The sequence below is a fragment of the Equus asinus genome, chromosome 5 (genome assembly GCF_041296235.1).
Source record: "Equus asinus isolate D_3611 breed Donkey chromosome 5, EquAss-T2T_v2, whole genome shotgun sequence".
NCBI classification, from domain to species: Eukaryota; Metazoa; Chordata; class Mammalia; order Perissodactyla; family Equidae; genus Equus; species Equus asinus.
In genome coordinates, this window is record NC_091794.1 from 41,320,804 (window position 1) to 41,334,941 (window position 14,138).

At 39.7% G+C, this 14,138-nt stretch overlaps 1 protein-coding gene across 13 annotated transcripts in view; it reads left to right on the forward strand.

The window, feature by feature from the left end:
* Window positions 1-14,138, forward strand: part of PEX5L (peroxisomal biogenesis factor 5 like) — a 209,296-nt gene that overhangs the window by 186,120 nt on the left and 9,038 nt on the right. For all 13 annotated transcript variants that reach the window (XM_070509374.1, XM_070509376.1, XM_044771129.2 and 10 more), the window contains 6 exons: window positions 5,652-5,768; window positions 8,017-8,160; window positions 10,743-10,813; window positions 12,112-12,309; window positions 12,987-13,152; window positions 13,584-13,741. In XM_070509374.1, the coding sequence (XP_070365475.1) occupies window positions 5,652-5,768; window positions 8,017-8,160; window positions 10,743-10,813; window positions 12,112-12,309; window positions 12,987-13,152; window positions 13,584-13,741 (854 nt within the window). The remainder of the gene's footprint in view (window positions 1-5,651; window positions 5,769-8,016; window positions 8,161-10,742; window positions 10,814-12,111; window positions 12,310-12,986; window positions 13,153-13,583; window positions 13,742-14,138) is intronic.

Consider the following 14,138-nt stretch of genomic DNA (forward strand, 5'->3'; position numbering starts at 1 on the left):
GGGCGACTGAATTAAACAAGAAGTGTGTCCAACCCAGAGGCAACTGGAAAAATCTGTATTGAGTGCTAGTACCAATATTTTTGTTTTTCAACACTTCTGAACCAACCAGTTTACAGTTCGTGGGATTGCATCCTCTATCCTGGGAAATATTCTTTTTCGTATATGAATATAAAATAACATTAACTGCCAATTCCTTGGTCCTTATAAGTCACAAATTCTAAGCACTTTACATATATTGTTTCACTTAATCCCTACAACTGCTCTAAGAGACTTTTTACGTTTGACAGATGAGGGGACTGAGTGAAAGAGGTGAACTAAATTGCCGAAGGTCACTTGACAAAGGGCATAGCCGGGATTGCAGCCTGTTCTGCTTGATGCCAAAGCCCATGTGTTTTCTTCCCGAAACTGTTTAGATTGAGGAAGGAGCATGCATGACAGATTCTTTTCTTCTCTCATAGAGATTTTATTAATTTTGAGCCTTCCTGTTTGACTCAATAAATCAATTCATTAATAACGTTGCAAGCAGAGATACTCAGGGTTGTAAGAGACCCTAGAATTCATAAGGTCAAACTGATCTATGAATCGTCTTTACAGCACTCCTCACATTGGCTATTCTGTGTCTACTTGAAGACTTTGATGTTGGGGAACCCATCTGTCTGAGGAGGAAGCTATTCATTCCATTTTCAGGCAGCTTCATGTTGCGTTTGATAAAAATCTGTCCCCCTGGAACTGTCATTCATTTATCCTGGTTCTGCTGTCTGCAAAAGCAGGCTGAGCTGGCTTGCTCAGCTCTCATTACCCTCTGAGCCTTGCTTTACCAGGCGAATTGCTTCACACACACGGTTACTGTTGCCTGTTTGCTCTTGTCTGAATAGACTCCAGTTTGTCAATGACCCTCACTACCTGGGACACCCAGGACTGCACCCAGAGCTCAAACTAATTCTGACCAATCAAAATTCAATCTCATCCTCGAACACAGTGCTGCACATCTATGATTGCAGCCCCAGGCTGAATGTGTTCTTTGGGCAGCCACGTGGAATTCTCAACTAATATTGAGCTCTTCATCAACAAGAGATGTGGTAAATGGGAACATTTCAGCCACTCTTTGCCAGCCTAGGTTGCTGGATCCCAGGGCAATGAGGTCCCTAACTCATCTGCATATAATTTCACTTCAACAAAAATTGTTTGTTGTGGCAAATACTTCATCCAAACTTGCATGGTGATTTTCATTCCTCATCATGTAAGGGGTACCTTTTTTTCTTTTGCATATGCAGAATGGGTTGATTGTCTGTTTAGGTTTTTTTTTAACTTTGATTCAGTGACAATTAATCAATGGATGTCTAAAGAGGCAAAAGAAAGTCAGACTCCTCACATGCAGAATTGGCATGTAATCTCACATCAACACAACCCCAGGATCTTTCTAATCAGTGATTGTGTTTGACCACAAAATTGAAAGTATCTTTACTTTAACTCAAGGATGACCAAAATAGACTGGTGAATGGGAACTGATTATCTGCTATTCCTTAAAATTCCCTGGTTCTAAATTAAATTATTTTCTTATTCTTTATATTTTGACTTAATTAATATTTAATTTTGTCATGGTTCTTATAGAAATTTTTATTTTCTAGTTTTACAATCAAAAAGGAAAGGGGAAATGTCAAATATACTTTGGGGAAAATGCTTTAAAGTATAATTTTTGGAGATCAGTGACTAGGCTAGAAGCCCCCATCAAAAAAAAAAAAGAATGATCTTGGGCTAAGATCTCCCTTCCCTCTTATTCTGATCTTCTGCATCCATCTGCATAGACAAAGAAGCCTGAGCTACTGTCTAATGAACCCAGTCTTCTCACTTTACAAATGATGGAACATAATGTACAGATGGGTTAAAGTGACTTGCTCAAGTTCACATGGATAATGGCAGCTTCTAGCACATATCTCTCTTCTTCCAAGCCATTGATACAGAATATCATTTTGAAGGAATTCAGAGAGGCAAGAGATTACTCTCATATGGGGTCTTTGGAGAAAACATCATGGAAGAATTGAAATTGGAAAGAAGTAAAGCATTTGTAACCAAATCTTACTTTTTCACCAAAATAACACATGCTAGCAATAGAAATTTTGGGAAATGCTGAAAAGCACAAGGAAAGGTGATGGAACAATTGCTCATAATCCCACCACGTGAAAGCAGTTGATTGGTGAATTTCTCTATAGTCTTTTTTTCCTGGCACGTTATTTGTTGCTGTTTTCTATCACTGTGAACATACTACTTATCAGGGAACATTATAATTCAAAGCCTATTCCATCTTGTAATAAACTCTGCATAGGTATTATTTTCATTGCTACGTAACAGTCCATTTTTGCCATAATCTTCTTAATTTTGCTCCTATTTTTTAATAATTAGGTAGAGGGAAAGATTTAAATGAAGAGAGGAAAGATATGTAGAAGACAATATGTATTTACAGCAAATTAAAACACCAAAATACAGATGTGTATTTGAGCTTGAGCTTGTGGGTGATTTTTGTTTCATTCTTTATATTTTTCTCAATGGTACAAAGCACTAATAAGCATACCCACTTTTATTGAGCACTTACCATGTGCTTTATGCCACAGATATGTTTTCTTATTTAGTCCTTATAATGACCAACCAACTATTATATCTTCATTTTAAAGATAAGGAAAATAAGACCTAGAGAAGTTAAGGGACTTGCAGCTCAGTGATGCAGCCAGAATTTGTTCCCAGGTCTGTCTGAGGAGAAAACGGCTATTCTTAACCACTATACAACATATCCCAAGTTTTTTACAAACATCTACCATTGTTACAATGAGAAAGCTATTTTAAAAAATGAAAATGGATTGCAAACAATAGTTCATTTCTAGTATAAGCAGATAAGTTATCACCAGTAGAGTACAAAAAACAATCTACCAAAATCCCACAACAGCTAAGAAAACCATCAATACATAAAATCCCCTCAGCCATGTCTAAAATGTTTAAAATTCAAGTATGTTTCAGGTTTCTCTGAAATTGATTAGAAATAGAAAAAAAGAAGCAACGTTAATTGCAGCTACGTGAGTGAAGTCTGGATTCTGAGACTGGATGAAAATTGATTGTGCTAAAAGTAGTCTTCTGTAATTAAGTGAATCTGTGCTGTGCACTTTAATTAGTCGGCAGAACTAATTCTAAGTGGTAACCTTAAGTCCTGGTGTATGTCATTCAACAAGAACGTGGCAGCCCCACCTCAGCTGAGTTCTACCTGTTTTCCACAGCAGTCCTATTGATGCATCCACGGCTCTAATGTGAAACTGCAGGAAATGTGATGCATCCTTTGGTAACCCAGATGTACACATTATGAAATCTTCCTCATTCCTTCATTCAGAGGACTTGTAATAGGTTTAGGTTCCAAGGAATCTCACTGGGGGAACGTAACTGCCTTAGAAAGTCCTTGAAGTCATTGGCATTTCACATCACACACTGGGGGACTTGGCAGAGTCAGTAAACATTACAAAATTCACTTGATAGGTTTCTCTTAGTTTCTATGCAGACAAGCTGAACCTGTGTCTTTGAAAAGGTGTTCAAAACAATGAATGTCCAAAAATTTTCTCTAAACCCCTCAGTATCAGATTTCATGGTATTAAAAAATGGAAAGATGATTTATTTTTCTTTTTATTGTTGTTTTTAACCTTTTTTTAATTATAAAAGTAATGCATACTCATAGAAAATTCAAGAAGTAAAGAAAAGTGGAAAGAAGCAGGAAAAACATAACCCATCATCTCTTCATTCAAAGAGGGATTGCTCTTAACATGGTAGCACATTTCCTTCTAGTCTTTTATCTAGCCATTGTCTAGCTGAGATATCATTTTGTTTGCACATAGAAAGATTCATTGAAAAAGAAATTTTGAATTTTATTCCTAACAACTTGGGTGAGTGGTGGCCATTCCACGTGCTTCTAGCATCTCAGACACAGATTAAGATGCCTGCTGCCCTGAGCCTTCACTAAGGGGAGGCCTCCCCTGAAGGGACAGGACCCACTTTGTGGTAGGAATGAGTATCCTGGACATAACAAAGGAGGAGATCATTCCTACTGTTTATTTAGTAGCCTGGGATTAATCCCATTGGGCTGACCCTCATTCCCTGAACATTTGCATCCAGAAGTACGCTTATAATTCGCACTCAGAGCAACTTTAAGAAGAGTTGTCACCACAGAACAACCACTACCCAGGCATGAGGGTGGAGTAGAGGATGTGACTGGAAGGATTAAAAGGCAAGGGGCAACCTCGATGGTTTGTCAACAAGTCGCAGGACTCAGAATCATAGAAATTGAGATTTGCGGATAAAGTGTATGAATCTCAGTCTCAGACTCAGGTGTTCAAAGAATACTCATTTCTTTGTTTTCTTAAAAGAAAATAAAGTGGTTTCCAAGCATCTCGCTTACCAAACTGGCAGATAACTTAGTCTCAGGTGCCAAATATGGAAGGCTTATGTGGTGCCAGAAAACAAGGGCAGAGTCTCCACCCTCTTGTCTGTCATGCTGACTGCCAACAGCCAATCAACCCCAGCTGGTTCATTGAAATCCAGTTGGTCTCTATTTCCCAGCAATGTGGGTGTCAGAGTTCAAGTCAGCGCCCCCAGTCACACCCTCTGTCACCTTCTTGGTTGGGCCAATTTGCCAGGGAACTACCTAAAAGCGATGTACCAGTCTCCTACTCATCTCAGAACCCACCACCCTCCTTCTCTTTTCCCACCCCTGGAAAGTGCCCCTTCCTCTCTTAAGTTCTGCCCCTTTTTCCTCCCCCAAGACACGGAAAGTACTTTCTTCAGGCTTCTTCTATAAAATAGAAGCGAATGGGGGACAAATCAGGCAGAAAAATTCTGCTTCGGTCCAGGAACACACACCTCCCCTGAAGTAAAGGAGAGCACATGGCCTGGTTTCCCTTTTGGAAGATGTAAAGGAAAATTATAATGAGAAAAACCTATTTTTCAAAAGATCATCCTGCCATAGAAATGACTTTGAATAGGACTCAGTCAAGTTCATACCCAAAGCTGAGGTCCTTCATTCTTTAGCACCCAGAGGCCATGTTTGCTAGGAGGTGATGAGCTTGGGCTTAGAGGCCAGACTGGAGTTCAGATCATGTGCAGTCCTAGCTTTGTGACCATAACCCTCTAGGCTCAGTTTTCTCCTAGCACAGTGCTTGGCACAGAGTAGGATCAATTAATGTTACTTTCCTTTGTCCTTGGCCAGGGATCCCTCCCCAAGTCACTGCCCAGCCAGTCCCAAAGCTGTGGCTCTAATTCCTCATATCCTAGGAGCAGCTCCAGGAAAGGCTGTCCTTCCTAAAACGTGTGCTTGGTACCCTCATTTGAAACTGTTCAAGTAATGTATTTTTAGCTGAATTTGGTTTATATGATCCCGGTCGTTCAGATGGTAGCTATTTTCCTGCCAGAGAAAATCACATCTAATCCATTTTAATATTTTGCCCACTGTGTACCCTCCAGAAGCTCTTCAACCATGAGTATTGTTGGATGTGAACAGTTGGAACATTTGATTCCTCCTCAGAACTCGTTTTGACCTATGAGGAAAACCGTCTCCCTGGAAATAAACCAGATAATGTAGCATGTTCTTAAATCCATCTCTCTTCATTTCTTCTGTCTCCTAGTCAGATACAGAGTTTTGGGATAAGATGCAAGCAGAATGGGAAGAAATGGCCCGGAGGAACTGGATATCCGAGAACCAAGAAGCCCAGAACCAAGTTACGATCTCAGCTAGTGAGAAGGTAACCAGTTCTCTTATATATGCTGACCAGTTTTCTCGACCGCTTTGGATCACATTTAGTTGATAACTATCTTGTGAAAACATCCAAGAGTTAAACATAAAATGTAATGTCAATCTGACCTAGAAGAAATTCTAATAGATAAAAGTAATATAATCATCCAATGTGTGAAGGCAGCAGAGCTAGAATGGAATATCCTTATTTTTATGCATGTTAAGACAGACAGTGTGGCAGCCAACAGAGTTTGGACCCTGACTGCTGGCCAGTTACTGAAATAACTGACATTGGAACAAGAACTGGGCAATCCCACAATGCTTTTCGTCAGTCAGCCACATGAGCCATGTCCATGTGCTAACAACATCAGTGAAGCAGGGGAGTGAAGCAGGGCTGAGGACTATATTTCATAAGTGGTCATTACACAGCTAGCAGAGAAACTCAGTGGAAAAGATAGGCTTCATACAACCACGTCAAGCCCCAAAGGATTCCTCACAGATATTCCCCCAGTAGGAGCCCCAGCAAATGTGAGTGCAGTGAACAACCAGCCAAATTACCCATGAAGTCCCAGTTGCCCTGGGATTTATGCTTTTAAAAACTCTTGGGGAAAAAAACACAAGAAATAAGTTTAAATGATTTGAAAGATAGAAAGAGATCTCGAATTTTCTTATACAGGAGAAGAAAGACATATATATATGTTTACATAATGGGGTTTTTTTGTGGTAGAGGAAGTCTCAATATTCAGTTCTGGATAACTTCCATGATATTTAGTTCAATCCAACAAATATTTATGGAGTGTCTACTCCACACTTGATACTGTGGAAATGATGATTAATTGTCTCTCATCTTAGGGGATTTGCAATCTACATAGTCATTAAAATGTCTTCCTCCTCCCAATATTCTCTATCCCACAGGAGGCCAGGCAATCTCATAAATCAGAACCTATCTCTTTAAAATTAACTGTCTTTTCCACAAAGTAATAAAAACTAACTAAAAAGAGAACATTGATGCGGACCATCAGACTCTGGGCTATAATCCATGCACCTGAGGCACGGCTGGGACCCTGCGCTTCTCACTCCTGGGACCCTACATTCGTAACCACTACAGAAGCTAGTCATACCCTGTGGCTTTTGATCAGGGTTTTGTCTTTCTAAGCACCTTTGCAGAATGAAGGTCTCCATTTGATCTATTTTAAAACCCTAGTAACATCATCAACAAACTAGCTTATTTGTATCTATCAAATTGGAAGGATTTTATGATAATCTATGTTAGTAAGGTTGCAACAAATAATGTCTCTCAGATATTTTCAATGAGAGTTTGAGACAAACTTTCTCAAATACAGTTCAGCTACACACATCAAGGGCCACAAAATAGTTCCTAGCCTTTAGCCTAATAAATCCTTCTAGAAGTCTATCCTAAGTTAACAATCAATGCAGACCAAGATTTGAGCCTGAAGCTTTCACTATAGCTTTATTTATGATGACAAAGAAATTGAAAGTAACCTGAATGTCCATCAATGGAGGGTTGATTAAATAAATTTTAACATAATATAAATAATTATATTAACTAAAACTAAGTGAAGCTTAGGTGTCAAAACTGCATATATAGGATGGGCTTATTTGTTTAATTTGTGTGCTCATAGAAAAATACTAGAAGAATTTACTTGTAAATTCTGTATTGTTTAAATTTTTCCAATAACAGAAGATCTATAACATTGAAACATGCATTCTCAATGGGGAGCTGTAGCCATCAATGAAGCATAAACTGGTTTGAGGAGTGGGTAGGTGAAAAAAATCATGCATATGGTTTGTAGCCCTCCAAAGGGCCACAGAACAGACAGATGTACAATACATGGTATCAACATTTCAGGGGCTGGGTGGCAGCCCTTAGCAAAAATATGTCCAAATAGTCAGTATTTTTAAAATCTTTGGGGGGAAATGGTTAAACCAAAAAGAACAAAAGAAATATCCAAAGGAAAACAAGCTCCAAAATATTAGCAGTGATCACATTCAGGTTGTGGCGTTATGGGTAACTTCTTGTTTCTTTTTCTATTATTTGATAACAAAATAATATTATCTAAAATTTATACAATGAAAATGTACTACATTCATAATAAGGAAAAACAGTAATTAAAACTTAATTGAAATTAAGTTAACTAAGCAATTAATGAATTAAAATTCAAAAAGAACTTACTGAATGGAAGAAGGAAGAGATGTCGAATTGGATGTCGATGGGTTGGCCCTTCTCTGTGTTATAGGGATATTACTTCCACACTGAAAACCCCTTCAAGGACTGGCCTGGAGCATTTGAAGAAGGCTTAAAAAGGCTGAAGGAAGGGGACCTGCCAGTCACCATCCTGTTCATGGAGGCAGCGATCCTTCAGGACCCCGGAGATGCAGAGGTGTCCTTTCTTTTTCATCCTGCCAGGCTCAGAAAGTGGCTGCATGTGCTAATGAGGGACAGAACGGGACAGAGCTCTACTGGGTTGCCTTTTCATTAAGTAAAGGTTCCCCAAGGAGTTAACCTGGTTTAGTCTGATATTTGTTTGAAACTTAACAAATAGTGACCTGTTTTCTAAGCAAATCTGCAGTATCTACAGTGTCTGAAAATAAAGGGTGGGGACAGGAAAACGAAAAACTAAAATTGCCAACCTGAAAGCTCAGCGGTTTTCAGGGGCCAGTGTATAGTTTTGTTTGGATCTAAAGCCACAATATATCTCACCCTTCATTTACTCAGTCGACATTTATAGAGCACATACTATGTCTCAAGAATTATGCCAGGCACTGGCTTAAAATATTGAAGAGCTGGAAAGATAAAACAGTTGAAAGGACACATTTGTGGTCTATCTGGAGAGACGAGTAAATAAATCAATGCAGTGTAATAAAAGCAGTGTCAGATAACACACAGGATGCTAGGAGAGCAGAGAGCAAGGCTCCTGATCCAGCCTTCCCCTCCTAGTGACTCCAAAGCCGAGTTTTGAAGGAGAGAGGTTTAGTTAAAGACAGCAGGGGAGTGAAGCTGTTGTTAAGAGGGAATGGTTAAGCTTCTAGGCTCTGCTGTCCTGTGTGGGTTTGAATCCCCGCTCTACCGCTGGTCAGCCATGGGCCATGTGACCTGGGACAAGTCATTTAAACCCTCTAAGCTTCAGTTTTGTCACATGTAAGATGGAAATCATGATTATAATAACTATCTCATTGGATGTTGTGAAGATTGATTTAGTTCATACAAATAAAGTGCTCAGTTCAGTGCCTGGCACATCAATATTTAGCCTTCATTAGTATTATTGGTTGTACTTAGTTAGTATAGAAAGAACAAATAAACTGATCACTAGTTAAAGCCCCTAGTATCCTGTTAGTCAATGAATGAGATTGAACGGAGAGCTGGGATTCTGAATCAAATATTGGAATTTTTATAAAAGATGCATAAATCTTCTAGAAGAGAAAGTTGTTGCATTAATAGAAAACTGTAGGCCACACCCCCCAAAATAATAATGTCGTCTTACATTTCTAAATGCTATGTGTTTTCATGTATATTGTATCATTTGACACAACAACCCTAGGAGCTAAAAAAAAAAAAAAGTATACATTATTATACCAGATTCATAAATGAGAAAATTAGGACACTTGGAAACTAACGCATCCTAGACAAGGACCCAGGACTTATGAATCTATGGAGATCCCAAAGCTAAGATAAGGGACAATCTTCGGACAGTGAAAATGACACCAGGCCCAAAGGCTAGGAAGAAGGCCCCAGAGAAAGAGTGTTTCATCAGTCTTTTCTTAAGAAGCATTCTAAGATGTGTGGATGGTGAAATCAAAATAGAGGCTGCTCTGTGTACATTTGAAAGATTAAAAAGAATCACTGATATTCTTGTGGGGAAGAATCAGCATGAATTTATATGGAACCTGTAATAATAACCCATGAGGGGAAAAGCCAATACAATTTTTACAGCACTTTAAAATGATTCTTTGTGTTTTCATATAGTTTTCTTTTAAAATGTCCATAATATCGATTCTCAAAGGTGGGAGAGTTATGCTCTTCCCAAAACTTTTTAAATCCCTGAGACTCTGATACACCTCTATCCCTAGCAAATTTGAGGACAATGTGTATAAGGCGAGGTTTTGTTGATGTGTATTGCTCTTGCAATGGTGTGAGAATTATTGTTATTATAAGTATACAAGTAGAAATTTGTTATAAACTTTCATTCTAGATGTGAAAAAAGTTGTCTGCTTGAAGATATTCTTCACATTATTGACAATAGCAAAGACTTGGAAATGACCCTAGAGAAATAAGGGAATTGGTTGAGTAAATAATGGGATATCCATTCAACAAAATTTAAATTATAACTAAGAGGATTTTGTAAAAACATGAAAAAGTGTTTATGATGCAATATAAAGTGTAAGCATAGGCTATACAATTATATATACATTTATATTGCATTTTATGTGTTTTTTATGCCTTTTAACAATGATTATATTAGAGCAGTGAACACATTGTAGGGGGTTATGTTTTGGTTTTTCTTCCCTAGTCCCTAAATTTCCTGTTACCACTTCTAATAACTGCTTGACTTTCATTTATACAAGCTAATTGCATTTTGTGCATCTTGAGATTCCTTGTTGTAAACTTTAGACTATTTAGCTACATTTCTGGGTTATTTTTCTGCCTCACAAATGCATAATTTCATATATTTACCTTTTGGTTTGAAGATACCTAATATCACGAAATCTCAGAAACTCAGAGGTTTCCATGCGTCACAGGAGCGAATAAACACTGAGTTTGTAAATAATGACAGAGGATCTTGTCCCAGGAGTCACAAGAGAGTTTGAATGAAGAAATGCCTGTGATATTGTTCCCTTTTATAAGACTCTCACGTCTGAGACAGGTTGCTCTGCATAGAGGAATCTGTCACAGGTCAACAAACCAACTAAGCCCATGAGCGATTCTGCCTCCTCTTGCAATGCTGACATCAGTTGTTTTTCGTAGGCGTGGCAGTTCCTCGGGATAACACAGGCGGAGAATGAAAACGAACAAGCAGCTATTGTCGCCCTCCAGAGGTAGATAAAGCTAAGTGCAAAACCGTGGGCCACTGGTTAATGGACTTCCTGTTGTTTCCAATTTGCCTTTTGATCCTTAAGTACATTGTAATGAATTGGGCCAGGATCAGAGCTGAGATACCACATAGTACTTACCCTTAGCTCTGGAAAACAAGAACTTACGAAGAAATAATGTTCCTAAATCACAATGTTTTGCCATCTACAAATCCATTGACCTTCATGGGCACGAAAGAGGCTATGTCTAAGCAGTCACAAAATAGACTCATTGAATAAGTAGTTCCTTTTAACTTTCCAGCCTTCTGCAGCATCTGAAAGTTTTCTTTAGGCAAAACATACTCAAAATAATCTCAATGTAATTTTTGCTCCTTGTGTGTATGGAGAATCTCCTGAAATTCAAGTTTCAGCAACCTCAAAGTCTAACTCCTGAGCCCCCAACTAAAGACTAGTCTGCTAGACTGGTCGCCCTAGACTGCTGTGGGTGGGTGTAGCACCACACCATGCTTGATTAGAGGCCCTATTTAAACTCTGGAAAAATAGCCCCTACCAAATAAATTTCCATTTCCCTACCCTTTCTTATAAACAAACAAATATATATATATATAGACATAGGTACTGTCCAGGGCTTGCTACTCAAAGTCTTATCCAGGGGCTACCAGCATCATCACCATCCAGGAGCTCGTCAGACCTGCACAGCCTCGGGCCCAGCCAGGCCTACTGTATCGGAATCTGCAACTTACCAGATCCCCAGATAATTCTCATGCACACCAGAGTTTGAAAAGCCCTTGCTAGAGGCCCGTAGAATAGCATGAGGGGAGCAGCTGTAGCCTGTACCTCCTGTAAATCCACATCAGGAGTCTGCAAACACGGGAATTTCCCTCACCTTTACAAATACTGTACAATCTGTCGTCTCTGGATGTCCAAATTTAGTTCAAGTCAGTTTAGTTTATGAATAAGGTACATTGAATATATTGATAGTAGAGGAGTGTTAAAATAATGATATCCCCTGCTTCTCATTAGATAAACCAACTACTAATAAATTATGTGCAGGGATTAGTCCCATTTTCTATAGTTTTAAAATAATTTATTAAAATCATCAAACTTAGCACTTGTTGGATGAGTTTTAACTTTCTTAAAAATATGCTTAGGCCCCAATTTTCATGTATTTCCCAGGGACTTAACATAAACTTAGCAATGCTCTTGCACCATTTAATTAATAAAGACTTCAAATTTTCTAAAGAACTATTCAGACTCTGGCTCCAAAAGAAATCTGAAATTGACTTCTTTTTGCCTTCTTTCAGGTGCTTAGAATTGCAGCCCAACAACTTGAAAGCTTTGATGGCTTTGGCCGTGAGTTACACTAACACCGGCCATCAGCAGGATGCCTGCGAAGCTCTGAAGAACTGGATTAGGCAAAATCCAAAGTACAAATACCTTGTGAAGAGCAAGAAGGGATCTCCCGGCCTCACCCGGCGAATGTCTAAGTCTCCGGTGGACAGGTGTCCTCCTCGATAAATTACACCTATATACACAATTAATCCCCTTCAGGGAATTAACGAGCCTCAGGCCCCCACCACCGCCTATCCCAGACTGGTTCGTAGGACAGCATTCTGCTAGAAGAGCAACACTAATTAAAAGGACTGATGCTGACACCAGAGCCAACCTTTGGACATGTCATTTACATTGCCGGCACCGACAGACATGTATCTGAGTACAATATTTTAAAGCCAAATGCTTAGCACATATAATTAACCTAAAATAAATTAGAATAAGTACCAATGTGCCAAGTTTTATAAAGCCTCAAGATTAGGTGTGGGTAAAAAATGGAAGTCTGAGAATTTTGTTTCTATCAGCAATAAATCATGATGTTAAATTCTCACTCACTGAGGCCTTGGGAAACTTAGCCCTGAGGGGTTTTCGACATTGGCTCCCATAGGGTCAATGGAATTCTTGTGAAAACCTTAGTTAGCACAGTCTGCACCTGTGTAGGACAAAATATTTTATGAAAATCAGCAGGTATTTTTTATCATGCTGTATTAATAGTCCTTTCATTAAGCTGGGATATTTTCAGCAAGAGTTTCCAGTTTGTAATGTTCTCTTGGAACAGAGAACGTAATAGTAAAATCATCTATGTTCGGACTATTTAGATTACAAATCTAATTTTTGTCCCCTGTAGCTCTGTTCTGGAAGGGGTGAAGGAATTGTATCTGGAAGCTGCCCACCAAAATGGAGATATGATCGACCCAGACCTGCAGACTGGTCTGGGGGTGCTGTTCCACCTGAGCGGAGAATTTAACAGAGCAATCGATGCGTTTAACGCGGCCTTAACTGTTCGGCCAGAGGTAAGCGCACAGCAAGAAACCACAGGTTCTCTGTTAAAAATAAGTTTTCACAGACTGCACTTTGTAGATTTCTGCTGCACTGTATTTCCCCGCATCCAATGCTTTAGTGATCAGTTCTAACGATATGCTACCTTGGCTGTTAATATTTAGGTCCCTAAAACAGAAACAGGAATTGCCTGACAGCATCAAATGATAGCTGCTCTGTGATGAATGAAAGTCATTTCACAAAGTTGTCTATAAAGATTTTTGAGTAATTCACTACGTCCTGGTGACGTGGTGACATCACCATGATGACACGGCCATTGGTGACGTCACCTTGTCCATAAGCACTGGATCCATTTTTAGCCATCATCCTGCTTCTGCAGGGGATGTGGGACTACTCTGTCATTGTGGCCCCACTGGTTGTTAGAGAGCTCTAATTTTGTCATCAGGACTATTCATTGTGGAACCGTCTCGGGGCGACCTTGGCGAACGGAGACCGCAGCGAGGAAGCGGTGGAGGCCTACACGCGAGCGCTGGAGATTCAGCCAGGCTTCATCCGATCCAGATACAATCTGGGAATAAGCTGCATCAACCTGGGCGCCTACAGGTGAAGTATGGCAGCAGGCTGAGAACCAAGAGCCGTGCTCGCGGCCGAGGTCCAGTAACCAGAACGGTTCTTTCCCAGTCCTCTTCCTCCTCCTGTTACGAGTAAACTTGGAACCTTCAGATCCTGAGGCGAGTTGAACGGGGCACAGTTTGCTTCGGTGTTTCACAGTCTTTAGAGACCAGCAACCATGGGGCATCTTGAGAGAGGTAGATTCCCGGGCTCCTCCCCCAGAGATTTTTATTCAGTCGGCCTGGGTGGGGAGAAGTTCCCTGAGTTTTTAATACCCCCAAGGGCAACTCTTTGAGAAACAGGAACAGTCCAACCCTTCATCTTTCAGGTAAGGAAAAAAGAAGCTTGTGGGGCAGGGCAGGAGGACCCAGCAAAATGGCTTAAGAAG